Source organism: Chionomys nivalis, chromosome 23 (assembly GCF_950005125.1).
Source record: "Chionomys nivalis chromosome 23, mChiNiv1.1, whole genome shotgun sequence".
NCBI lineage: Eukaryota > Metazoa > Chordata > Mammalia > Rodentia > Cricetidae > Chionomys > Chionomys nivalis.
In genome coordinates this window covers 43,266,902-43,293,085 of record NC_080108.1, presented here as the reverse complement: position 1 = coordinate 43,293,085, position 26,184 = coordinate 43,266,902, and the positions used below count along the sequence as shown (strand labels likewise).

The 26,184-nt window shown below is 43.3% G+C and overlaps 1 protein-coding gene across 1 annotated transcript in view; it reads left to right on the top strand.

Annotated features, from left to right (window-relative positions):
* Positions 1-26,184, top strand: part of LOC130865093 (E3 ubiquitin-protein ligase HERC2-like) — a 136,155-nt gene that overhangs the window by 28,300 nt on the left and 81,671 nt on the right. The window contains 15 exon segments of the mRNA XM_057755970.1: positions 1,060-1,248; positions 1,737-1,888; positions 4,134-4,291; positions 4,383-4,496; positions 7,709-7,888; positions 8,392-8,516; positions 9,740-9,918; positions 14,708-14,892; positions 16,961-17,131; positions 17,891-17,994; positions 18,915-19,065; positions 21,632-21,846; positions 22,038-22,173; positions 22,280-22,404; positions 22,490-22,685. Coding sequence (XP_057611953.1) covers positions 1,060-1,248; positions 1,737-1,888; positions 4,134-4,291; positions 4,383-4,496; positions 7,709-7,888; positions 8,392-8,516; positions 9,740-9,918; positions 14,708-14,892; positions 16,961-17,131; positions 17,891-17,994; positions 18,915-19,065; positions 21,632-21,846; positions 22,038-22,173; positions 22,280-22,404; positions 22,490-22,685 — 2,380 coding nt within the window.

The window sequence follows — 26,184 nt, the reverse complement described above, 5'->3', positions numbered from 1 at the left end:
CCAAGACAACAGAACATACTATGAAGCACAACCACATGTTCGAGTCCGGATGGTGTGTGGCAGTGCATTTTGTTTCTTCCCCTGACTTCCATGTGCCCAGCATCCCACTGCTTGATCTCACTTTGCTATCCGGGTCTGCAACTTTTCACTTTCTCTGGAATGAACGCATCAGTGGTTGCATGCTACGTGATTCTTTAGCTTCCTCATCATTTTTTTCTTTGGCTTTTCTTCTCACCAAGTAAATAGACTGGATTCTTTCTGTATTGGTAAATAGAAACGGTTTCTTAATTTTTAAAGACTGTTTTTATAAATACGTTGTATGTTGAGCTCTATCCATCTTCATTCTCTTTCCTCTTCCTCCAGTTCCTCCTATTGTTATTACTGTTATTTTGAGACAGCATCTCACTGTGTAGCCCTGGCTGACCCGGAACTCGACATGTTTACCAGGCTGGCCTTGGATTCACAGAGCATGTTTATCCTTGTCTCTGGCATGCTGTGAGGGATGCATGTGCTACCATGCCTGGCAATGGATCTTTTTCTTAATAAGTCCCCTTAAAATGGACTCCTGAGTTAGTGACAGAATTTTGCTATCCAAATGCTACTGTGGCAGCTGATTCTGTTGCGTGTTCCTGTTTATCCTGAGTATGCATGCATATGTGTCTTGGCAGTACATGGTGAGGTGACTCAGCGTGGGCTCCTTCTCTTCAGGCCGTTCCTAGGTAGCGTCATTCTCTCACCCCTACCAGTAAAGGCATTTGCTTCCAGCTTTATGCCTGGGGTTTTGATTTTCTGCCTGTTTTGACACAGACATAACCTGATATAGTTTGATCATTGAAAAATACGTTGAAAGTCCAGCTTTTGAATGGAACTTTTGAAATGAAATATAAACAAAACTGGGAGCTTACCATTTAGCTGTGCTAATATGAGATATTCTGAGTTATTTTGATGTTTTTAATCGGTCTATTTACTTTTTTGTTTTTCACTTTCGTAGTATCTCAATATTAGTCCTGCATATTCTCTTACTCTAAGAAACATTTATATGTGTTCTTTTTTTTTCAGGGATCATTGCAAGAGGTCATAGGTTGGGGGTTAATAGGATGGAAATACTATGCCAATGTGATTGGTCCAATCCAGTGTGAAGGCCTTGCCAGTCTGGGGGTAATGCAGGTGGCCTGTGCGGAAAAGCGTTTCTTGATCCTGTCCCGAAATGGCCGTGTGTACACACAGGCTTACAACAATGACATGCTGGTAGGTGCTGAGTGTGGTGTGATGCATGCCTCCTTCAGTGCTGGGCCCGCTGTAGATGCCACATGGTGTCGTGGTCCCGGTTGCAGGTGTCTGTGCATTGTACATTATAGTCATAGTCGTGTTAGATGGTTCCAGTTGTGGTGGGCGTTAACAGGGATCAAGAATGCCACCCAGTAATTCCATTGTTAACACAGTTGCTTTGTAAACCAGTGCTCATGTGTGAGGCAGCCGACAGAATAAGAACGGGTTCTGATGAGGTTCTGATGGTGCCCTTGGACATGGGTGCTCTCGTTTAAGGGAAGTCCGTGAGCTGTGTGTCCGTTCTCACAGCAGCACTTGCCATCCATGGACCACGTGGAGAGTTCTTACCACTCGGAGCTCTAGAGGGTCCCAGTCTGTCAGGTGGAGTGTGAATGGGGAGAGTTGCTCTGTTCACATTGCCCGTGACCAAGATTGACTCCTGTTCTTTCTGATTTTTACCTTTCTAGGCTCCACAACTGGTCCAGGGGCTTGCCTCCAGAAACATTGTGAAAATTGCTACCCATTCTGATGGTCACCACTATCTGGCTTTGGCTGCCACAGGGGAGGTGTACTCGTGGGGCTGTGGGGATGGCGGAAGGCTGGGCCATGGAGACACTGTGTACGTACAGCCGTTTTAGAAACTGCCATACTCACTGGGGATCCATATTCACAATGGAATGGAAAATGTCAGGAGTGATTTCCCTCTGCTGTCTAGGATAAGGGGGGAGACATAACACGATGTGTCCATTTTCTTTCTTTTCTTTTTCTTTTACTTCAGAACAGGGTCTCGTTATGTAGCTCTGGCCGTCCTGGAACTGACTGTGTAGACCAGGCAGGCCTTGAACTCAGAGATCTACTTGCCTCTGCCTCTGTCTCCCGAGTGCTGAAATCAAAGGCGTAGGCCACTTCCTGGCATGTTTCCATTCTTGATGACTGACTCCATGGGAATTGCCACAAATGAGGGTGCTCTCTTTGCCAGCTTTAGTAGTGACTAGCAACTGTACCCTCCATCTTGTTTTCTAAATTAAAGAAACCCCACATTGCCATGTTATTCACACTGGGCCATGTCTCCCGCTGGTAGGACCTGCAGAACCATGACATGTTCTTAGAGACCAATTTCACCTTCCTGGGCGGAAGCTTTCAGTTACCATGGAAGAATAGAAGTAGAACAAAAATAGATATTGTAAATGCTTAGGGCTAAAAATTGAGAGATCTGGCAATTCCCGCAGATTTTGTATGGTGCTGTTACAGGTGGAGCCTGTTGGGGAGATCTTTACACTCGGTAGCTGTCCTGTCTCTGGGGCAAGCTTGCTTCATGAGGTCAGAGTATGAGGGGGAGCAGGCAGGTCAAGTTAGAAACATCTCAACCCTGACTGTCTATGAGTCGGAGGAGGAGAGACTGGAAGGTCTCTGACTTATTAATACTGTGGGGGCAGAAGTGGAAACATCACTACCTAGAATATTCTCTGGGAAGAATGTCAGTGTTCAAGAAAAGTAGGGATATGTGTGGCATGTTATTTTAGGGTTCAGAAATGATCCCAGAGGTACAGTGTAAGTTATTGAGGAAAAATGAGGCAAAACTAGTGAAAAAGGAGTTTGGAAGGGCTGTTGTTTGCAGACTGTATGGCGGGATTGGCCTGGGACGACAGAGGTACCAAGGACAGCTGTTTCCTTGGAGGTATTTATAATATACTACTATTGATGTATTTCCTAAGGAAATTAGGATTACCTGAGATTAGAATGAATAACTTCCCTTGGTCTAGGATTTCAGGGAAGGAAAAAATGATCATTGCAAAAGGCAGGAATCAGAGAAAACTGTGGGAAGAGTTTCAGCTTGAGCTGAAGAAGAAAGGGCTGTACTCAGTAGTGATTGGCTTTCTCCAGCCGTGCCCATTCTTGTATGCAGTCACAAAGTGAGCAAAGCATGTCTTTAAAAGTGTTGTTTAAGTCGGTGGTGGCGCACGCCTTTAATCCCAGCACTCGGGAGGCAGAGGCAGGCGGATCTCTGTGAGTTCGAGACCAGCCTGGTCTACAAGAGCTAGTTCCAGGACAGGCTCCAAAACCACAGAGAAACCCTATCTCGAAAAACCAAAAAAAAAAAAAAAAAAAAAAAAAGTGTTGTTTATCATAGGATGCATAATGTAGGTTATAAACATGAGAAGTTTTGTTAATTAGATTTTATTTTTAATTCTGAAAATTTTGCTATCCTTATTTTCTCAAGCTTTTTAATCTGTAAAATCAAAAAATTTTACTTTATTAGTAAGATTTGCTCACTTCTTTCTGTCTACATCCCCCCCCCCCTCTCTCTCTCTCTCTCTCACACACACACACACACACACACACACACACGAATACACATGCATGCATGCATACATGCACACATACCAGATTGACTTTTGGGTAAGTTTTGACAAATCCATGCAGTGTATCCACCACCACAGTCAAGAGAGAAGGTGTTACTGTTGGTCCCAGGCTTGTCTTGGTATCTTTGCAGTTACTCCCTGATTTCCTACTCTAGCCCCTGCCAACATTTGCCTTGCTCTCTGTTCCGATTGTTTTGTCTTTTCTAGACCTGAGTCTGGACCTTCACTTTCAGTCATATTTACAGTATAGCCATGTTGTTGGGTGTGTCAACAGTTTATTGCTTTGCTGATGATGAACTGTGGTTGGAGACATTAGGATTAGAGCTGCTATAGTTCATTCTGTGAGTCTTCAACAGATACTGTTGCTGGATCCAGCTTAGGAGGTGGTGATGTTCTGTGTTTGAGATAGAAAGGCAAAAGAGCCTCATGCTCTGATCACCTATTTGCTTTTCAACCCTTAAGAAATGCCTACAATGTCATTTCTCACCTTCCTTCCCACAGGCCCCTGGAGGAGCCCAAGGTGATCTCGGCTTTCTCAGGAAAGCAGGCTGGGAAGCATGTGGTGCACATAGCGTGTGGGAGTACTTACAGCGCAGCCATCACTGCTGAGGGGGAGCTGTACACCTGGGGCCGTGGGAACTATGGCCGCCTGGGCCATGGTATGTCTGCTGTACATGAGCACAGCCATGGGGTAGAGGGAGGTTGCTTCTGCTGAGAGGGATGGAGAATGACAGTTGTATCTCTCTCAAGGCTCCAGTGAAGATGAGGCCATTCCAATGCTAGTGGCTGGACTTAAAAGACTAAAGGTCATCGATGTTGTGTGTAGGAGTTGGGATGCTCAAACCCTGGCCGTGACCGAGAATGGTATGTAGAACTTGTACTGCCCTGGGCAGTTTCTTAGGGATGTTGGTGGCTGTTACTTGGGTGAGTGAGTTAGGGAGTCCTGGAACTAGTTCTTGGAGAGCAGGCTGGCCGCAGACTCACAGAGATCTGCCTGCCTCTGCCTCCCTAGTGCTGGGATTAAAGGCGTGTGCCACCACTGCTTGGTTAAAGAGGGCATTTTTCAATTACATTGTAGGATACAGTCTGATTTTGAAATTTTTTTGTTTTTAAATTATGTATATATGTGTTTGTGTGTGTGAATGTATATGCATGAGAATGCTAACTTTAGGAAGTGGTCTGATTTTATGCATTCTAAAACAGTAACAAAGTATGCTAGGGTAGGTGATACACTGTAATTATTTTCTACCTTTCCTCTAATAGCTTATTAAAGAGGCCATACTCAAAATGTACTCTTTTGTTTCCCCCAACACCCAGCTGACTCTCTCATCATTGCTTATATGCTGTCTTCTAGGTTCAGCTCCTTTCCTCAGATTCCTTCTTCATAAAGTTTTTGTTGTTGTTGTTGCTTTGTTTTTTCTCTGCCCTTTAGGGCATGAGAGATGGAAAGTCTGAAAAAAAAGTTTGCCTACTTTAGTTTTTGTTTTTTTGTTTCTTTTTATTGTTTATTTATTTATTAAGGATTTCTGCCTTCTCCCCGCCCTACTTTAGTTTTTGAAGATAATTTATTAAGGTTCAGCTTTTTAAGTTAAAGCACCCCACCCCCATCTCAGACAGAAAACCTAGGGCATCACACATTCTAGGCAAGTGCTTTGCTACAGAGCAGGGCCCTGGCCCCAGGACATCTCCATTTTCATTGGCACCTAGAGAACGTTCTGCTGAAAAGAGGTCCCAGTTTGGACGGGAAGTCTTCCATTGCTGCACCTGATCTTTGTAGCTAACATGTGTTTCTCTTTGGTAGCTGCCCAGCTGTTCTGTCCAGGTGGAGGTTTTCTCGATGTAGCTGGAGGTTATGGATGTTACTTTGCCTGAGATTTTGTGGTTTCATTACATTTGAAATTGCTCTCTCCTTTTAATCTGCTCCACTAGAGAATGCCTAATAGATTGTTGGACTTCCTTCTGTTGTCCTGCCTATCATCATGACTTCTTTGCTAGTTTTAAATGTCTTTGTCTCTTTTGCTGTTCGTCTCTTAATCTTCTTGTTCTAAGTGGTTTACTTAGTTCTTCAGTTCAGAAATTGTTCCCTGAGCTCAATAGACCCTGTTTTTGAATTACCCATTTATTTAACCATTATTTACTTGGAGTATTTTTACAAGATGCAGACTCAAATACATTTCCCCAGTGCCAGTGCAGCTGAGCTGCTGTGTATACAAACAAAAAAGTATGAGTATTACTTAGGGCAGAAGGGGAACAAGTGAGCTTGCCTGGCTCTGCATGACTCCATCTTAAGAGTTTAGTTCTTGTAGCTTTTTCCATTTCTAGAATTTGTTCTGTTTTGAAGCCTTTGCTTTAGTCACAATATTTTTGTCTTCTGGCTTCTGTTCCTTATTTTTTTAAGGTTTATTTTTATTACTTGTGTTTATGTATATTTGTGTGTGTGTGGGGGGGGGTGTTCATGTAGTCCAGAAGAGGGCATCAGATTCCTTGGAGTTGGAATTACAGGTCACTGGAACCTGCGATGTGGGAGCTGGGAAATGAAACTGTCCTTTGTAACTAACTGCTCTTAACTGCTGAGCAATGGTTCCAGCCCCAACCTTGACAAAACACTTTAATTTACACTTACTTATTTGTGTATCCATGTGTAGGTCAGAGGGTAACTTGGGGAAAGTCTGTTCTCCTCCTACCATGTAGGTTCTAGGGACTGAATTCTGGTCCATAGGGTTGCTGGGAAGTGCGCTTATTTGCTGCACAGTCACTGGAGAAGACTTTACATACGCCTCTCGCTTTCCTTTCCTTGTTTCAGTTGCTACCCTGTCTTGGGGCATGCTTTTCTTTGACAAAGATTTTCCCTCATGTTAGTTTGTTGCAGATAAAATGCCTTGTTCATTTTGCTAGTGAGGTCACCATCAGCAAGTGTTTAACAATGGCTCTCTTTGGTTTAAGCTGGCAAAGAGACCTTAGAAGACAGTTTTGTATTTGCCTCTGTTGTGTTGTAGGGCTTTAAAGGCGGTAGCAGGTTCAGGTGCTCATTTTGGCAGACTTCTAGGGATAGCTCAGGTTTAGCGGGCGGTTGTGAGGAGCTTGGGGGAGCACTCTGTTCATTGGAAGGTCCCTGTCTTTTGAAACCAGAACTTTTGGCACCCTTAGGACTTCCCTTATGTTCTATAGTTTGGCTGTCTAGTTTTAAACTACCCTTAGCCACAGGCATTTCTCTGTTGGGTGCAGATTGTTGGGGGTTGCCTTGGTGGTTGCTGCTTCTACATTTCGTCCTTTGTGCTGATCTTCCACTCTGCAGTTTCGTATGCAAAGCTGGGTCAGAAGTGGTTTTTGGGGCTGGAGAGATAGCTCAGTGGTTAAGAGCATTGCCTGCTCTTCCAAAGGTCCTGAGTTCAATTCCCAGCAACCACATGGTGGCTCACAACCATCTGTAATGATATCTGGTTCCCCCTTCTGGCCTGCAGACATACACACAGACAGAATATTGTATACATAATAAATAAATAAATATTAAAAAAAAAAGAAGTGGTTTTTGGTTGTGAGCCTAGCCTTTAAGAGCTGTGCCATCTTACAATGAGATTTCCCAGGTGATGTACTTCAATTTTTTAAATGTAATTAAAAAACAGACAAGACTCAGCCTTCCTAATCTGCAGATCTAAAACTTGAAACAGTCACAGCTTTAAATGTTTTCAGTGCTGCATGGTGCTGTGAGTGGGAAATTCAGCGTGTGCCACCTGCTTCCTGTGAAAAATATTAATGTATAAATTAATGTATAAAGTTGCATCCAGGCTACATGGATAACGTGTATATGAAGCATAAATGAATTTCTCTTAAGGGGCCTCATATGTGAAAATATTTCAAAATCTGAAACACCTAAGCATTTTGGATAAGGGATATTTAACTTTCACCGAGAGTTAATTTTGTTTATAAAATAACATTTCATATTAAGTTTTATTCAGCCTTTTATTAGAGTTTGGAAAAATAAATTTATTTTTGGGTGTTCTAAATACTATTTTTTTCCTTTTTATAGTTGCATGCTGCCATTAGTCACCAGGTTGACCCGGAATTCCTTGGTTTAGGTCTGGGCAGTGTGCTCCTGAACAGCCTGAAGCAGACTGTGGTGACCCTGACCAGCAGTGCCAGGGTTCTGAGCACCGTGCAGTCCGCTGCCCAGGCTGTGCTGCAGAGTGGCTGGTCTGTGCTGCTGCCCACAGCTGAGGAGAGGGCCAGGGCACTCTCAGCGCTGTTACCCTGCACAGGTGAGCTCTCGTGAGGGGCAGAGTTGGGCAGTGAGTGTCAGAAAGAAATGGAGAGGAGAGGACAGGACACGGCTGCTCCTGGGTGAGATGGAGGAGAAGGCTCATTGTAGGCTGTGGGAGAGCACAGCCAGAGGCAGACTCACCCTGGAGTCCTGAGCAGACAGGACCCTGAGCCCTGTGAGGATATGGGGGTGGGGTGGGAAAGGACAGGGATGGAGGGGAACCAGGTTCATCAGCCAGGGAGCCAAAGGTAACCAGAATGGTCAGATTATTTAGGGAAGAGCAGCCCAGCCTCCTGGCCTGCAGTGTTCAGAGTAGGGGGTGGGGGGTAGGTAAGACAGGAGGACCCTGTAAGAGATAGGGGCAGAATCTCTTTGATGTATTAAATAGGCACCCCAGCCATTTGTCCCAGGAGTGGAGACTTAACAGAGAGGAGATGGCACTTACTCAGTTTGGCAAAAACAAACAGCAAAGTAAACAAAACCAAAACCTTCTTTGTTCAGTTTCAGGCAATGAAGTGAGCAGAAGTCCAGGCCGTCGATTCATGATCGATCTTTTAGTTGGCAGCTTGATGGCAGACGGAGGGTTAGAGTCTGCTTTAAATGCAGCCATTACTGCAGAAATCCAGGTATGGCGCTAGGCGTGCATAGGCGCTGATGAGTATTTCACTGATGTGGAGGTGAGGTTGAAAACTGTATACTTGTGCATATGGAGAAATCATGACCATAATCATTGAAGAATCCCAGATTCAAAGCTTTTAGTTACATATAAAGTTTTAAAATGTAAACTTTTTGGTTTTACTAATGTAAAAGTGATTGAAGTATTATTTGTGATAAAATGATCCCATCCTAAGTGTGCGCTTCAGAGATGTGATAGATACTGCCATCACATGGGTCACCATTTAACCAGGAAGACCGCATGTCCCTGTGCGATCCTGCTCCTCTGCCTCCAGGTTGGAGTGTCACAGAAGTGGAATTAGATGGCAGGTGCTGGTGCCTCTTCTTTCATCCACATTATTGTGCTACTACTTTGTTTTTATTATTGAGAATTATGTCATAGTTTTTATTATTGAAAAGCACTCCTTTGAATGGTGGTAACCCTGTTTATTTCATTTCCTATTGAAGGATATTTGGTTGTTTCTGGTTTTAAGTGCACTGTGGTCATTTGCATCATTAAGTTCAGTAAGGATCGGGTGAGAAAGTAAGTGCTAATCCTTTGAGACTGTATTTTTCCCAGTCACTCAACGCTTTGGGGTAGCATCTGTTGAGTTCTAGGCTGCATATGCGCTCATTTTCCCCAGAGAGGAAATTGCCCTCACATTTGCACCAGCTGTGTGCGAGTAGCAGCTTTTTCCTGACCTTGAAATAGACAGACTGTGCTGTATGAGTCAGCTCACACTCGGTATCTGTTAGACCTGGTAGCAAAGGTTTCAGTGACTCGGGCTGGAGAGATGACTGGGCAGTAAGAGTCCTGGCTGCTGCTCCTCCAGAGGACCTCAGTTTGATTCCTAGCACTCATTTGACTCAAGTTCTAGCGCATCTGATGCTATCTGCTGGCCACTGCTGTCACTCAGCACACATACTGCCCAGACACACATGCAGGCAAAACCCTCACACACATTAAAACAAACAAACAGAAAGAAGTATTGCATTCACTTTATAGTGACTGAAGCACCAGACTGATGAACAGGCGGTGCCTCAGGAGAATAATATATTTAAAACCGTAGCAAGTAAGAGGTGGGTTTTCTGGACACGTAGGCAGGTGTCAGTCGTGTTCATCAGCGTCTGAAGCTGGGGCTGCTGTGTTGCTCATGAGGTCGCCGCTCACCAGTGTGCACTTTATAAATTTTAGGATATAGAAGCCAAAAAAGAAGCACAGAAGGAAAAAGAAATTGATGAACAAGAAGCCAATGCCTCAACGTTCCATAGAAATAGGACTCCTCTGGATAAAGACCTAATTAATACTGGGATCTATGAATCGTCTGGCAAGCAGTGTTTGCCTCTAGTTCAACTCATCCAACAGCTTCTTAGGTAAGCAGCATTAACTGTGTTATTTTTGTAAGAGTTTCTGTTTGAAATACTCACATACTGACATTAACTCTGGAGCATCAAGAGTGTTTGGCTGTTGAGGACTTACTCTGGAGAGTACGCAGTGTGAACTGTAGAGTGCAGAGAGGGTGCTGAAGCACAGGGAAGATGAGAGAGCGGGAAGAGAGGCAGCACTTTGTAAGGCTGATGGAACAGCAGGAGTGTCAGCAAACAGTAATGTTCTTAATGCCCGTTAATAAGCAGGGAACTGCAAATTACAGCATTTATGGCAAGTTTACTGTTTGAAACCTCATTGTACTATTACAAGATTCTGTCAAACATAGTTTTATATAGATGCAAAATAATATATATGTTACTTATAAGACAACTTTTTTTTTTTCTTTTTCAAGACAGGGTTTCTCTGTGGTTTTGGAGCCTGTCTTGGAACTAGCTCTTGTAGATCAGGCTGGTCTCGAACTCACAGAGATCCGCTTGCGTCTGCCTCCCAAGTGCTGGGATTAAAGGCGTGCGCCACCACCGCCCAGCCATAAGACAACTTTTAAGTTAAATGAAAATCTTAATGAAGGAATAGTGAGTGGTTCTTTGGAAAGCCATTTCCAGAGGTAGTAAGAATAAAGTGAATTCAAACCGTCATCAGAAGTTAACTGTAGAGAACCTAGACACCACAGAGGACCCTAAGAGAGACACACATCTACATAGGAAGGAGAAAAAGACAAGATCTCCTGAGTAAATTGAGAGCATGGGGGGTCATGGGAGAGGGCAGAAGGGGAGGGGGGACGAAAAGAGGGGAGTGGAGAAAAATGTATAGCTCAATAAAAACAATAAAAAATAAATGTTAACTTTGGGAAGGTCCAAAGTCAGACATAGTTGGATAACAAAGATAATTCACAAAGCAAAAAGTCAGTGTGACCTGGGAAAGGGATGTATTAGAAAATGAAGTAAACAATCACATTTTTAACATTCTGCTCTCTGCGAATTTAGACTCTTGGTTTATTATGCTCTCCGTTTTGGGAGAAGAGGTAATGAGACAGTCTCAGATAACCAGCCTGGCCTTTGCTTTGCAGCCTAGTGCCGCACTGGACTTCTGAATCTCTAGCTTCTTTTTCCCAACATGCCTTGATTATAACCCTCACCTTCAACCCCACCCCTCCACCCTGGGCAGGGTTTCTCGGTCTAACAGCCCTGGCTGTCCTGGAACTTGTTTTATAGGCCACACTGGACTTGAACTCACAGAGAACCTTCAGCCTCTGCCCTTCGAGTGCTAGGATTACAGGTATGCGCCACCAGCACCTGGCTTCCTAGACTGTATTTTATACTCACAAAGAAAGTAGAGCTCTAGTGGACTGGCCCAGGCAGTTGCCCACACAGCAAGAGACCGGGTAGTGGCAGCAGCTCTGTCTACCTGTGTGTAGTAGGTGTAGGGTGGGCATGCCTGCTCTCTTCAGTAGATTAATGGTGTGATTTTGGTGATTAAGTTTTAAAACTAGTTATTATCAATTTTAGTAAACACTTCTTCTAAAAGCTTCAGCAATAGAAAGGGCTGTGGGTGGGCTCAGTGGTAGAGTGCTTGCCTAGCATACATGATGATTTCAGTCTCCAGCATCAAGAAATACACACACACACACACACACACACACACACACACTCCAATTGTTTTTTTCTATACTGGGTTAATACTGAAATGGTAACATTTTCCAAGCATTTGAATGTGTTAGCTTTGTGTCAGTGTGAGAACGGATTTACTTTGGATCATGACTGTATAGGTTTATGTTGCAAGGAGAGGCGGCCCCTTGTTTGTCCTGTATGCCCAGCTACCTTACACCCCTGAAATAACCAAACAGAAACTGTATTCATTAAAATACTGCTTAGCCCATTAACTCTAGCTTTTTATTGGCTAATTCTTACAAATTTATTTAACCCATTTCTATTAATCTGTGCATCGCCACGTGACTGTTGCTTACTGGCAAGATTCTAACCAGCGTCCGTCTCAAGTGGGAGATTCATGGCTTCTCTCACTCTGCCCTTCTTCCCAGCATTCAGTTTTGTCTTTTCTGCCTACCTAAGTTCTGCACTATCAGGCCCAAAGCAGTTTCTTTATTCATTAACCAATGAAAGCAACACATGAACAGAAGAACCTCCTCCACCAGGTTTAACTCCCTGCTAGGTTGGTTCTGTAGCCTCTGGGCCTGTGGTGCATCGTGGTAGGAATGTGTGGCAGAGCAAAGCAGTTGTCATCTCATGGTGGCTGGGGAGCAGATAGAAACACAGGAGGGGCAGGACTCCCAATATTCCCTTTGAGGTGACCAGAGTTCTTCCTACTGGGCCTTACCATCTTCCAGTAGTGCCCAACCGAGGACAAAGCTTTTGATAGCTGGGATTTTGGCGTCTGCCTCTCAAAACTATAGCATGGCGTAAATATATTAAAACTTGTGTGTTTATTTATCCTTTTATTGGTGTTACTAAAATGTTACATATTGGTGTTATTTCTCTTGTTCTGTGCCACCCTCACTGGTTTCTTCCTCTTTAGTGAGTATGTATTTTATCCCCATGGCAGGTAGGTTCCCCGTGGCACGTTTGTGTCTTGGAGTTATATTCCTATTTTGCCTCACAAAATCTTTGGGAATCAGTCAGAGAATCCACACCTTTCATTAGCAGGACACCTATAACCTAGGCTGTTAAGATAAACATAGAATGTGCCTTTTTTTTTCATGAGTAGATATTTTATTCTTCAGACACTGATCAGAAGATATTTATGTTGACTTGGTTAGTTTAGTTTTTACAAACAGTCTAAAGATGCAAGAGAACTTAGAGGCATTTCCCGTCGTTTATTCCATAGAAGATATGGGTTGGTGAAGTTGATCCTTGCCAACAATAATCAGGAACAGGTTCAAAGTGATCATGCTGGCGGGGTGCTATAGAATCTTATGTACGTGTGAAAGAAAATATCCTGATTATAGACCTGAACTTTGTAATAAGGAAATAAGTTAATTTTTTAAAACTTTATTTTAATTTTATGTGCATTGGTATTTTGCCTGCATGTATGTGTGCTGATGCCAGATCCCCTGAAACTGGAGTTACAGACAGTTGTGAGCTGCCACCTGGGTGCTAGGAATTGAACCCATGTCCTGGAAGAGCAGTCAGTGCTCTTAACCACTGAGCTATCTCTCCAGCCCCTAGTTAAAAATTTTATTCCATTTTTCTCCTTAAGATGTATTATTTTATAAAAGATTTACTTGGGTTATTTTAGATTATGTAGATGTGTGTGCTGATGTGTGGGTGTGTGCTTGTGAATGCAGGTGCACATGGAAGCCGTAGGCCTCAGATCACCCTGGCTGCTGGGAGCCATCTTGCTTGCCCTTCCCCACCAAGATTCTGGACCCATTTCCTCTGTTGCAGTATTGTCAGGGGTAGTTAGCAGGTAGTGAGCTTGACAGGGGAGGTCAAGAGATCCTACTGTGTGCTCATTGTAACGTGTGGTCAGAATGAGGTCCTACGCCTGGGAAAACCTTTCAGTGTAAGGTGGAATTACTGTAGCAGCCACAACCCCTCCCCCTTTCCCCTTCCTGTCCTATCTTCATTCATACTGCTCAGAGTTTTGTGGTACTGACCACAGGATAGAAGCTATTAATAATTTTCTCATCAGTTAGGAACTAAGAGGTGAAGCCCAACAAGACATAATGTATGAAATTCTCAAAGAATACATAAAAGCATTATTATTTAAAAAGAGGTGGGGCCTAAAGTATGCTCTTGATCTTTTCTGATGTTCAGAGGTTCCCAGGCTGGTCTTTTGGGGACCACGGTAGGTGTTGGTAGCTTACATGTATTCCTGCCTGGGGCTGCTGGGGTAGATCTGGTTTAGTGGCAGCCCTGGAATCAGGCCTGAGTTTATCTCTTGTCTCTCTGTTTCCCTTCATTAACCTGTTCTTTCTTTCTGTTGTCTGTACACTTGGAGCAGGGACTATGGTTACTTGGCAAGTATCCCATCTGGTATTCCCTGCCCTCTATCAACAGATTCATGCTGACCTCAGTTGCCCCTTGCTTGTGTAAATAATGTCCCCTTTTTACCCTCCCAGAATTCAGTGAGCCCTGTTGCAGAATTTAGGTCTAGCAGCATGATTTTGCTGCCCTTCTCTAGCTGTTTCTACCTTTGATCCTTTGTATGTGGTCGTAGAACAGGAACCTCCTCTACTTTACAGATGTGGCAGAATCTCATGACTTCCTTCCTTTCCTTGCTGGGGGCTCAAGGCACAGTGCACAGTTAGGCCTGCAGCTGCTGCTCCTTGCTATGGTGTGTGGGTATCTGTTATTCTAAGCAGGGCAGTTTATACTCAGTTCAGTATCTGTCCTGTGCCCTCTGCCCAGAGGACCCCTGTGCTTCACCTCAGTGCCTCCGCGAGCAGACGTTGCAGAGGCAGTGTAGTGATGTGGTGATCCTGACTTTTAGAACAAACGACGTTTGTATTTGAGGTACCACTGTGGAGAATAACAGAATAGTTTTTTGCTTTCAGAGGCTTTTATTAGGAATTTTCCTTTTTGAACAAGATCTTCTCTTATTTTGTGTCATTGTTTGATGTTCTGTAGGAGCTAATTGGTAAAACAAGGACTTTGTTAGATCTTTGGAATGAGGGTGTGCTTGGTGCAGATGCGCTTCACACATTTGGGGTGGGCAACTTACATGTGCTCTGTGCTTCTGATAACTAGTTTATGTCATGGTCTTTGCTTTGCTTTTTGGCAGAAATGTTTAGTTTTTCACTTTCTCTCCCTTTCTTAGAAACATTGCGTCTCAGACTGTAGCCAGACTGAAGGACGTTGCTCGCCGCATATCGTCGTGCCTGGACTCCGAGCAGCATAGCTGTGAGCGGTCTGCCTCCCTGGACCTGTTACTGCGCCTCCAGCGCTTGCTCGTCAGTAAGCTCTACCCAGGAGAGAACACTGCTCAGAGCGCAGATGCTTCCAGTAAGGTTTTTAAAAGCATGAAATTGACTTATGCATTTGGAGCTTTTAAATTTTTTTTTTTTGGTTTTAATCTGCCCTTTTCCATACTCATCTTTACACCACAAGCTTAGGCCAGAGTGACAGAAGCCTAAAGAAAAGTTTTACATTTTTAGAAATTTTATTTTTAAGTGCAGTTGATACTTATTTCAGTCCCATTTATCTGTTTTTATTTCAGAGTGAGCTAAGTGTTGCTCATTTTGTTTTCTCTGCTAAATTTGATTAAGGGCATTGAATTTGATCAATATTTTACTCGTTTCAAGTCTTTTTTTCCTTTCACCGTTGTTTGTGTGTACACGTTGGTTGTGACGTTGAGTGGTGGTCATGCGAGTGGCCGTAGCGTGAATTCTCCAAGGACAGCTTTGTGTGGTCAGGCTTCTCTTTCCACGCTTATGTGACTGCTGGGGTTTGAACTCAGGTGTCTGGCTTGTGTGGCAATTGCCATTACCCCCTGAGCCATGCCACATGTGACTTAACACTAGGGTGTTTTAAAAAGTGATATGGAAGTCTATTGTTTTATTACCTTCCCGAACACATATAGAATGCTCCTCCCTGTAACTGGGTTGCCAGATAAAAAGCCCAGTACCACATGTGGAGAGCCTTCTCTCAAGCTGTTACTTGGAGAAATCCCAGAGACTCCTCCAAGATGATACAGGCTATGGCTATTTCCCTTGGTTGCCTGCAGGAACTTGATGGTAAGACTGCTGCTCGGGATACTACACACCTTGGGTACAGGGTGTGGAAAAATCAAGCTGGCACTGGTCAAGAAGCTGCTACCTTTCATAGTACCTGAAGACATGTAGACATGGAGTTGGGGTGGGGGTAGAGTCTTTAACAGTCTTAGTGTAGTGATGAACAGTTATTGTGGCAGGATAAGCCATTGGGTGTAAAAATGGCAGAGACGTTACAGGAGTAACAGTTGTTGGCTAGGTTTAAGGCTTCCTCCACCGGAGGAAATGCAGTCCTGGAACTGTAAGTCTGGGCAGGGACCCATGGTTGGGGAGTGGGGAACCTACTACTGTTGTTTTGCTAAATGGACACAGTATCCAGCCTTTAAAATGCTTTCCCTGGAATGAGAGGTGCAAGCATGAGGGTTGGAGCTTGCATCTCCATCATTCACATTAAAAACAAGCCTGGGGGTAGCCAGGTGTGATGGGTCATGCCTCTGCTCGCAAGTGTGGTGGCGCAGGCCTCTGCTCCCAGTACTTGGGAGGCAGAGATCTCTGTGGGTTTGAGGACAGCTTGATTTGCATATTGAGTTCCAGACCAGTGAGGGCTGTATAGTGATAGTGAGACCCTGTCTCAAAAACAAAGCTGAAAACTAAAGAAAGCCTAGTGGGTGTAATCCCAGCTTCTTGGAGGTGGATCTGGGAATGCCTGTGCAGGCTGGCTAGTTAAAACAGCCAAATCGGCAAGTTCTAGATTCAGTAGTAAATAATAAATTTGGTAGAGCATGATCTAAGAAGACAACATGCATCCACCTCTGGCCTCCTCACACCTACTCACACATGGGTATATTCACATCTACACATGTGTGCCCACACACATGTGAGCATGCATATGTGCAAACATACACACAACATACTATAAACATGTCCCCCAAACCCCACTTTCCGTCTCAGTAGTTTTCTACTGTGAAGAGATACCATGACCACGTCAACTCTCATAAAAACAACATTTAATTGAAGTGATGACTTTCAGTTTCAGAGGTTTAGTCATCATGGTGATGTACAGGCAGACGTGGTGCTGGAGCTGAGAGTCCTACATCTTAGAGGCAACGGGAAATGGTCTGAGAGACACTGGGCAGTATCCTGAGCATAGGAAACCTCAAAGCCTGCTTCTTTCAACAAGGTCATACCCACTCCAACAAAGCCTCATCTCCGAATAGTGCCACTTCCTATGAGATTGTGGCGACCAGTTACATTCAGACCACCTCACTTGGCCAAATTTTCTTCCATATTATATGTAAAAGTTTTATTGTGTCAGTAGCTACTATTGCTCTGTTGACCGATGTTTGGTTTCTGTTTTCCAGAGTCGTTTTTCACTGGTCAAAGCTGTAGAAATAATGAAGAAGTCACCCTGATACGCAAAGCTGACTTGGAGAACCACAATAAGGATGGCGGCTTCTGGACTGTAATTGACGGAAAAGTGTATGATATAAAGGACTTCCAAACACAGTCATTAACAGGAAATAGTATACTTGGTAAGGGCTCACTCTATTCCATAGTTAGAGACCGTCTGTGTTCATTTAAGTAGAGTCCTCAGCTTATAGATAAATTCTTAAATATATCTCCAGGTATAACAGAATTTAACAAAGTCTATCTGTGACGTTGGTCTTGTCTTCACAACAAATTTGTGCTCAAGTTGAAAAATTTCCCATTATCATGCTTTTGTAGTTGTTGTTTTTTTTTTTTTTTTTTTGAGAGACAAGGTTTCTCTGTGTAGCCATTGCGGTCTTGAAACTCTGTAGACTAGGCTGCCAGTCTGGCCTTGAACTTAGATAGCTGTCTGCTTCTGCCTACACAGCAAAGGCCAGTACCACCATGCCCAGCCACCATGATCCCCTTTTTTGGGAAGGGGTTGTTTTTTGAGACAGAGTTTCTTTGTATAACGGCTCTGGCTGTTCTGGAACTTGCTTTGTAGACTAGGCTGGCATTTTTATTTTCTAGTACTTTTGAGAACTTGTCCTAAGTTCTGAGTTGGCCTGTGAGAGTAGCAGGTTCTTCCATGCCAGCAGCTCACACTTTGGAGTTGAAGCAGACTTCCTTCCTGCCTGCTGTGTATCCATTAGGGCTGTCTGGCCTGCTGTGTATCTATTAGAGCTGTCTGGCCTGATGTGTATCTATTAGAGCTGTCTGGCCTGCTGTGTATCTATTAGAGCTGTCTGGCCTGCTGTGTATCTATTAGAGCTGTCTGGTCAAATTGCATTGAAGTCATGCTGCTGCTTTCCTTTTTGTTTTAGCTCAGTTTGCAGGGGAAAATCCAGTGGTGGCTTTGGAAGCGGCTTTGCAGTTTGAAGACACACAGGAATCTATGCATGCGTTCTTTGTTGGCCAGTATTTGGAGGTGAGCCTTGTGCCTGCTTTAATATGCAGGGTTGTGAGGAGAGGCTCCCTCTGTATGTTCCTGTTATGCAATGACTTTTTACTTTGTTATACTAATATTTCGACATAAGTGATTATGTTGGTTTACATGATATTTTGGGATGAATTTATGTTTTGTATGTTAAGGTTTATTATATGTAAGTCTTGAAAAGTTCACATTATGTCAGAAATAGAGAAATGTTCCACTTAAAAAAAGACATTAAGCTTTGGCTTTACAGTTGGTCAACTTACATAAAAATTTAGAATGGTTTACTGTTCTAGAGAAAAGTGAAAGAAGTGTAATTTAAGAAAGAAATGCATCTTTATGAATATTGGAGTTTATATATTTGGATTAACCTTCCAGATATCAGGAAGTAATAGAAGTCAGCAAATGAGGCTTAAAGCATTTTCTGGAGGGGAAAATGAACTTCGTGCATTGTCTGGTGTGACTGGAAAGTTTACTTGTACAGCACATTTGCTTTATTGTTAACCCTGAATTACTGATTTCCTGCCCACGAGGGCCACGGCTCACTGTCCTGCTAAGACATGCTGCGTGTCCACTGTTCTCGATCTCACTGTCTCTGTGCGGTCAGTGAGTCACTGTACTTTCTGGAAATAAAATGTACAAGTCATTTGAAATACCTATTGGGTTCTTCGGGGGAATATCCTAGTTCAGTCATTTAACAAAGCTTCTCCTCTTTCATGCCCTAGAGCTTTTGTTTATCTTCTCTGTGTGCCCTCTAGTGTGCTCCAGACTCTACTGTGAACTCACTGCCTGAGGTGGTAACAAGTGCCCTTGGCACCTTCTTGTCCTCATGGCAGTAGCTCTTACATGCACAAGCCCCTGGTCTTTTTGGTGTTGTATTTAATAAACTTTGTTTTCTCAACTGACAATTTTTTCAGCCTGACCAAGAAGTTGTTACCATACCAGATCTGGGAAGTCTGTCTTCACCTCTGATTGACACAGAGAGAAACCTGGGCCTGCTTCTTGGATTACATGCTTCCTATTTAGCAATGAGCACACCGCTGTCTCCTGTGGAGGTTGAATGTGCCAGTAAGAGCGATTTTACTTTTGTTAACCAGATTTAGGTGCCGCACTGGCACATATAGGGAAGGGCACTGTCGAAGAGGTCAGAGACCTTGGCTGCTTGTTAGAGTGGATGTCTGGAGACGACAGGATGACCTCCAAGCCCTCAGCTGCCTGTGGAGTAGACTGTGCTGTTAGCCTTCCTCCCTGAGACTTGTACTAGTGGTCAACAGAGGAGGAACTAGAATGGAAGGCACTGTGCCCCTGGACAGGTGGGGCCCAACCCAGTGCCAGGTCAGAAGCTTGTCTTTGGGAGGTAACCAGGACTTGCTCATTTTTTCCATAGAGCAAAGTGATTAGAATCAGCTCAGCTCTGTGGTTTAGAAGAATTGATGTAGCTATTTGTGAAAGTTCCCGAGTATTTCAAATCTAAGTATCCAGTAAGAACACTGAATACATCCCCAAGTCCTCAAAAAAAACCTGCTCTGTAGCTTTTGAGCCTGTCCTGGAACTAGCTCTTGTAGACCAGGTTGGCCTCGAACTCACAGAGATCTGCCTGCCTCTGCCTCCCGTGTGCTGGGATTAAAGGCGTGCGCCACCACCGCCCGGCATGCCAGTCATTTTCTAGTGGTGTTTCCTTCACTGAGGCATAAGCAGCTATAAATATCCCTAGTCACCACAACAAAAGGTATATCCGGTTAGAGCTGCCGGACCCATGTTTCAAATGCAGAACACGCAGCTCTCTCCTTTCCAGCCCGTTGTTTTCCCATCTCTGAGCTGTTTCCTTTAAACACATGTGGGTTGTTTGTTAAAATATTGTCTTGTTTCTTTAGTTTTGTGAAGAGTTTAGATTGTTCAGGCATGCTGCTTTCTTGCCTGCATGCTCAGCATCTCTGATTGCAGAACTCAGAATGCTCTGCTGTCCCTCCTCCTCCTCTAGTATAGTGCTGATCTTCCACCTCAGTGCCCTTGATAGGCCTCTGCTGCCCTTCCTCTTAGAGCTGGAGTAAGGGGAGCGTCTGCTGGTTTCCCATGTGAATGTGTGTATTTGAGTCTTTAGGTGCTGTATTAATTTTTTTGCTACCATCAGAAATAGCTTGACTGGCAGGCCCATTTGGCTGCATGACTCATCCACCCGTGATGGTTGAGATCACGTGATAATAGAAAGCCAGAATGTGATTTAAGAGTGAAGTTCATGCTTTTGTAGCAGTTGTTCTCTAGAGCTAATCAGGGCCCTGTAGGCATGATATCTATTCTCTCACGGGCACAGCCACAGTGAGCTGCCTCTGAGGACCCCCCACGAAATCTACTCTTCCATGGGTACAGCCATGGTGTCCTGCCTCTGAGGACCCCCTCCTGGGCCCCATACTGTAACATTGAAATGTTGGGGACCAAGCTCCCAATGTAAGAATCCTTTGGGAAAAATATCTCCAAACCAGTACTTGTGAAGCCTGCACAGTTCTGTTATGCATTTTAGTTCTGTTCCTGTCACTCTGATAAAACACCTTGACACACAACAGCTTTAAAGGGAGAAAGAGTGTGTTTGACTTACAGTTGCAGGTCAACAGGCCATTGTGAGAAAGTCAAGACAGGAACTTGAAGCAGCTAATCCCGTGCACAGTTGAAAGCAGTCAGAAAATAAATACATGCGTGCTTGCTACTCCGCTCCACGTCTCCACTTGACACAGTCCAGGACTTAAATCCCGAGAATGGTGTCCCTCAGCTTAGATGCAGTCAAGGCAATCTTCCATAAAAGTGCGCAGGGCCCATCTGTGTACCAGGCTTCTTTTGGGGGGGGGGGGTCACTAACCAGCTCCCAAATCTTGACTTGGAGACTTATTACTAGTTTTGGATGCTTGGCTGCTTTCTGGCTAGCTCTTTTAACTTAAATTAACCTGTTTCTCTTTATCTACCTTTTGCCTCGAGCTTTTTACTTTTCTTTCTTCTGTGCATCTTACTTTCACTGCTCCTCATGCATAGCTGCTGACGGCCTAGCTTCTTGCCCTGGGTGTCTCCTTTGTTCTATCCTCCTCTTTCTCTCTTTCTTCCTTCCCTCCCAAGCCTAGATTTCTCCTCCTGTTGATTCTCTCTGCCTGTCAGCCCTGCCTGTTCTTTCTCCTGCCTAGCTATTGAACATTCAGCTCTTTATTAGATCAATCCGGTGCCTTAGGCAGGCAAGGTGAAACAAATATAACAGCTCTTTACATAATTAAACAAATGCAGCATAATCTAACATAACACATCTTTACACAGTTAAAGTCATATTCTGCAGCAAAAAAGTGTAACACTTCTTTGCCTAGTTAAAATAATATTCCACAACACATCTGATCTAGACAATCCCTTACAGATAGCCTTTTCAAGTGATTCTGTATTGTGTTAAATAGACAATTTAAACTAATCATCACACCATAGCTAAGGTCAGAAAGTTGTGTTATTTTTTTCCACATGACTAGTGTAGGGAGTTTAAGTATGTTAGCAAGAGCGATGCTGAATGTCTTTTTTGAAACTGGGTATTCTGTTTAGGATTGTGTGTGTGTGTGTTTATTTCTGAAGACTTTAGTTTCTCTTTAATGAATACTTACGCATTTTCTAGAGTGGCTACAGTCATCGATTTTCTCTGGGGGTCTACAGACCAGCCAGATTCACTATAACTACAATGAAGAGAAAGACGAGGATCACTGTAGCTCTCCTGGGGGCACACCCATCAGCAAGTCCCGACTGTGTTCTCACAGATGGGCCCTGGGGGATCATTCTCAGGCCTTCCTGCAAGCCATCGCTGACAACAACATCCAGGACCACAATGTGAAGGTGCGTTTGATACTCTGACTCAGCATTCTGTAATCTTCAAGTAGCACAGCATTGCTTGTTATTTGAGATTTGGCTTTGAGGTAATAATTACTTGTTTCCATACCTGTGGGAAAAAGCTGGGTCGATGCTATGATATGTTGGGGTTTGTGAAGATTTATTCGTGACTCCGAGGTTACCTCTGGCTCTTCTAGCAGGAGTTTCTGTGTCAAATCGAAAGGTACTGTAGACAGTGCCACTTGACCACGCCAATCACATTTCCTCCTGAGCATCCTGTGGAGGAGGTTGGCCGTCTACTATTATGCTGCCTCCTGAAACATGAAGATTTAGGTACAGAGCTAAGAACCTGTGTGTTTTCACTATATTGTAGACCTTTCAAATGATGTGCAGTTTATATCAATTCCTACCTTGCCCTTTCCAAAAATGTCTCTTACAGGTCACGTGGCATTATCTTTAGTTCATGTAGGAGCACTTGGCATTGAAGTGAAGCACAGAACACTGCCTAAATCTGTGGTGGATGTTTGTCGAGTTGTCTACCAGGCAAAATGCTCACTCATTAAGGTGAGCGGATTCTAATCTTTTTCCGTGCTGGGTAAACAGTTGCAACGCGTTTGTTGTTAATCAATTTCCCTGTTTAACTTCACAGACTCATCAAGAACAGGGCCGTTCCTACAAGGAGGTGTGTGCTCCTGTCATCGAACGTTTGAGATTTCTCTTCAATGAATTGAGGCCTGCTGTTTGTAGTGACCTCTCTATAATGCCTAAGTTTAAGCTGTTAGGCTCGTTACCCTGTTGGAGGAGGATAGCTCAGAAGATCATTAGAGAAAGAAGGAAAAAGAGAGGTAATGATGTCAGTGTCAGGATGTATCGTTACCGTGTATCCCTTCCTGCCTCGGCTGAGTCTGACTTCGGAGGGACATTGTGGGATGTAAACATTAGGATGCATTCCCACCTTGACTGAGTCTGACTTCAGAGAGACGTTGTGTGTCATAGTGGGCATTGCCTGTGGCATTTTCATGGTTTGTCATAGTATTTATGCATATTTGTGATTGAATACAGAAGTCCTGATTAGTAAGTTGATAATGAAAGAACTTTAAAAAATTTATACTATCTTCCTGGTAATGAAATATATTGGAACATTTTATTTTGCCTTTTTTTGTGAGAACAATGTTTTGTTGTTTTGAAGTATTGAGTAAGATAATTTCCTCTATCTTTGGGTAATATACTCTAAGACCTTCAGTGGGTGCTCAAAACTGCAGGTAGTACCAAGCAGAATAAATTGGTAAATAAAGCAGAATAATTACAGCAGTTGAATATAGTGGGCTTCCCTGGATATAGTCGTTCATTCCTCAAAGACCCAAGACAAATAAATTCAAATATTTTTGGATCACAGTTGTGCACAGGTACTGACACCATGGAAACGTATATAGCCAGATCTCAGGCCTGTGTCAAAACTCAGTTGCTTCTTATTTCTGGACCCGGAACTGCTTGTTGTGGGTGTCTAGATGTACTGTATGATGTTTGAAGCTTTTCCGTCCTCTCGCCGGTCCATTTGCTCTTTTCCCCTCCCTTCCTACTCACCCCCTTTTCTCTATCCTCCTCTTCCTCCTTCCATTCCCTTCCTCTTTCCCTTCTACCTACCTTTCTTCCTACTAATGTCTCCCTTTTCTTCCCTTTCCCTTCTTTTTCCTTTTCCCCCTCTCCTTTTCTTTCCTCCCTGCTTTTCTTCCCAGCTCACTTGGAAACTCATTGACCTGTAGAAATGACTGATGACTCTGTGTATCCGGCATATTGTCAGACTTGATAGCATGTGCTAATGCTCACAGATACAGTTTATCACTGCAAAAGGATACAGAAGGGGATTGAAAAGGGGTGTGTGTGGGAAGATGCTGAGAGCCAGTCTGGCACAGCTTCCAGGGTCTCCTGCTGGTGGGATCCTATAAGAACCTGTGTTGTTTCCCAGTGCTAGTGTCTGTCAGGGAAACTTTCATGAACTTTGGTTTCCATCGTTTCTGTTGGTGGCTGTCAGACCAGTAGGTAGGCAGGACTTGTGTGATTGACACAAGTCACTCAAATTTCAACTCCCCAGAGGGTAGCATTCTTTCATTTCTTTGTTTGAGAAAGTATTGGTTCCTGAGGCTATTAATGTTTTTTACAGTAATTTGCTTCTTACTCAATTAAAAAAAATCAGTGACAGGGTGCTTTTCTAGCTTGCAAAGTTCTTGCACCTGTTATATGGTACTCTTAACATCACAATCCGTTATCACCTATCATGGCTCTAGAATTCAGGTACATGAAAACACTGTTTGTTTGTTTGCCTTTTGAGACAGGGTTTCTTCGTGTAGCCCTGGCTGTCCTGGAATTTGCTCTGTAGACCAGATTGTCCCCAAACTTAGAAATCGACCTGCCTCTGCCTCGTCAAGTGCTGGGATTAAAGGGGTGCACCACCACAAACCAGCAAAAACACTCTTTTAGAGAGAGGACATTGGTATGTAGCCTATGCTAGTCTTAAGCTTGTCATTTTCCTGACTCTGCCTTTAGGCTTCTGAATAATAGGGATTCCCCATACTTAACCAAAACACTCCTAAAAGGAGGCTGTTCTTAGGCTTTAATTCTTAGTACTTAGGAACTAGTTAAGGTACAAACTTCCCTTTCTTTGGTTCTTTTTAAAAATCATTATTATTTTATATGCATGGGTGTTTTGCCTGCATCTATGTCTACCACATGAATGCCTGGTGCCCCTGAAAGTCAGAAGACGGTGCCAAATCCCCTGGTTGCAGACAATGATGAGCTGCCGTGTGGATTCTAGGATTGACCCTGGGTCCCCTGGAAGGGCATCCACTGTTCCCATAAACCATCTTTCCAGCCCATACTTTCCTTAACCTGCAGGGTTTAGACTACCCAGTCTGGCTTTGTTAACACCTTATACCTAGGTATATTGTCCTTTTTCTCTATGTTATATATTGAACAGAATTAGTCTAAAAACTTTAAAAGACCAAGAAAGGGAAGACATACCAAAGCACTCTGCACATTCGGTAGAAGCGCTCCTCACTGCAGACGCTAACAGAGGAGTCACACTGTTCATTCATACACTGATGGCAGACCCTTCATGTGGGAGATCAGCGAGGACAAGCAGGACTGTAGCTGAATGTGGCCTCTTGCTGTCTTTGTGTTGTTTATATGCTATGCTTGAGTTTTTGTTGTTGTTTTTAATATTTATTTATTTATTATGTATACAATATTCATCTGTGTGTATGCCTGCAGGCCAGAAGAGGGCAACAGACCCCATTACAGATGGTTGTGAGCCACCATATGTTTGCTGGGAATTGAACTCAGGACCTTTTGGAGGAGCAGGCAATGCTCTTAACCTCTGAGCCATCTCTCCAGCCCCTACGCTTGAGTTTTTGAAGTCTATTTTGTTATATATTAAGATAGCTACACCACCTTGTTTCTTAGGTCCATTTGATTGAAAATTTTTTTCCAACCCTTTACTCTGAGGTGATGTCTGTCTTTGACGTTGAGGTGTGTTTCTTGTATGCAGCAGAAGGATGGATTCTATTGCATATCCAATCTGTTAGCCTGTGTCTTTTTATAGGTGAGTTGAGTCCATTTATATTAAAGGATATTTATGACCAGTGATTGCTATCTCCTGTTAATTTAGTTTTCATTGTTGGTGATGTTAATTTGTGTGTTTTTCCTTTCTTTGGGATTTGCTGCTGTGAGATCATCAATGGTCTGTGTTTTTGATGTTGCAGCTAACTTCCTTGGATTGTAATTTTCCTTCTAGTACTTTGTAGGGCTGGGTTTGTGGCTAGGTATTGGTTAAATCTAGTTTTGTTATGGAATATCTTGTTTTGTTCTTGTATGTTGATTGAAAATTTTGCTGGGTATAGTAGTCTGGGCTGGTATCCATGGTCTCTTATTGAATGCAGCATATCTGTTCAGGACCTTCTGACTTTCATTGTTTCCCCTGATAAGTCAAGTGATTTTCTGATAGGTCTGCCTTTATATGTTACTTGGCCCTTTTCCTTTGCAGCTCTTAATATTCTTTCCTTATTCTGTATATTTAGTGTTTTGATTATTATGTGGCGAGGGGACTTCTTTTTTTGATCCAATTTATTTGGCGTTCTGTAAGCTTCTTGTATCTTCATAGGCATATCTTTCTTTAGGTTGGGAAAGTTTTCTTCTATGATTTTGTTAAATATATTTTCTGTGCTTTTGAGTTGGACATCTTCTCCTTGTTCTATACCTATTATTCTTAAGCTTGGCCTTTTCATGGTGTCCCATATTTCCTGGATATTATGTGTTAAGCTTTTGTTAGATTTAATGTATTCTTTGACT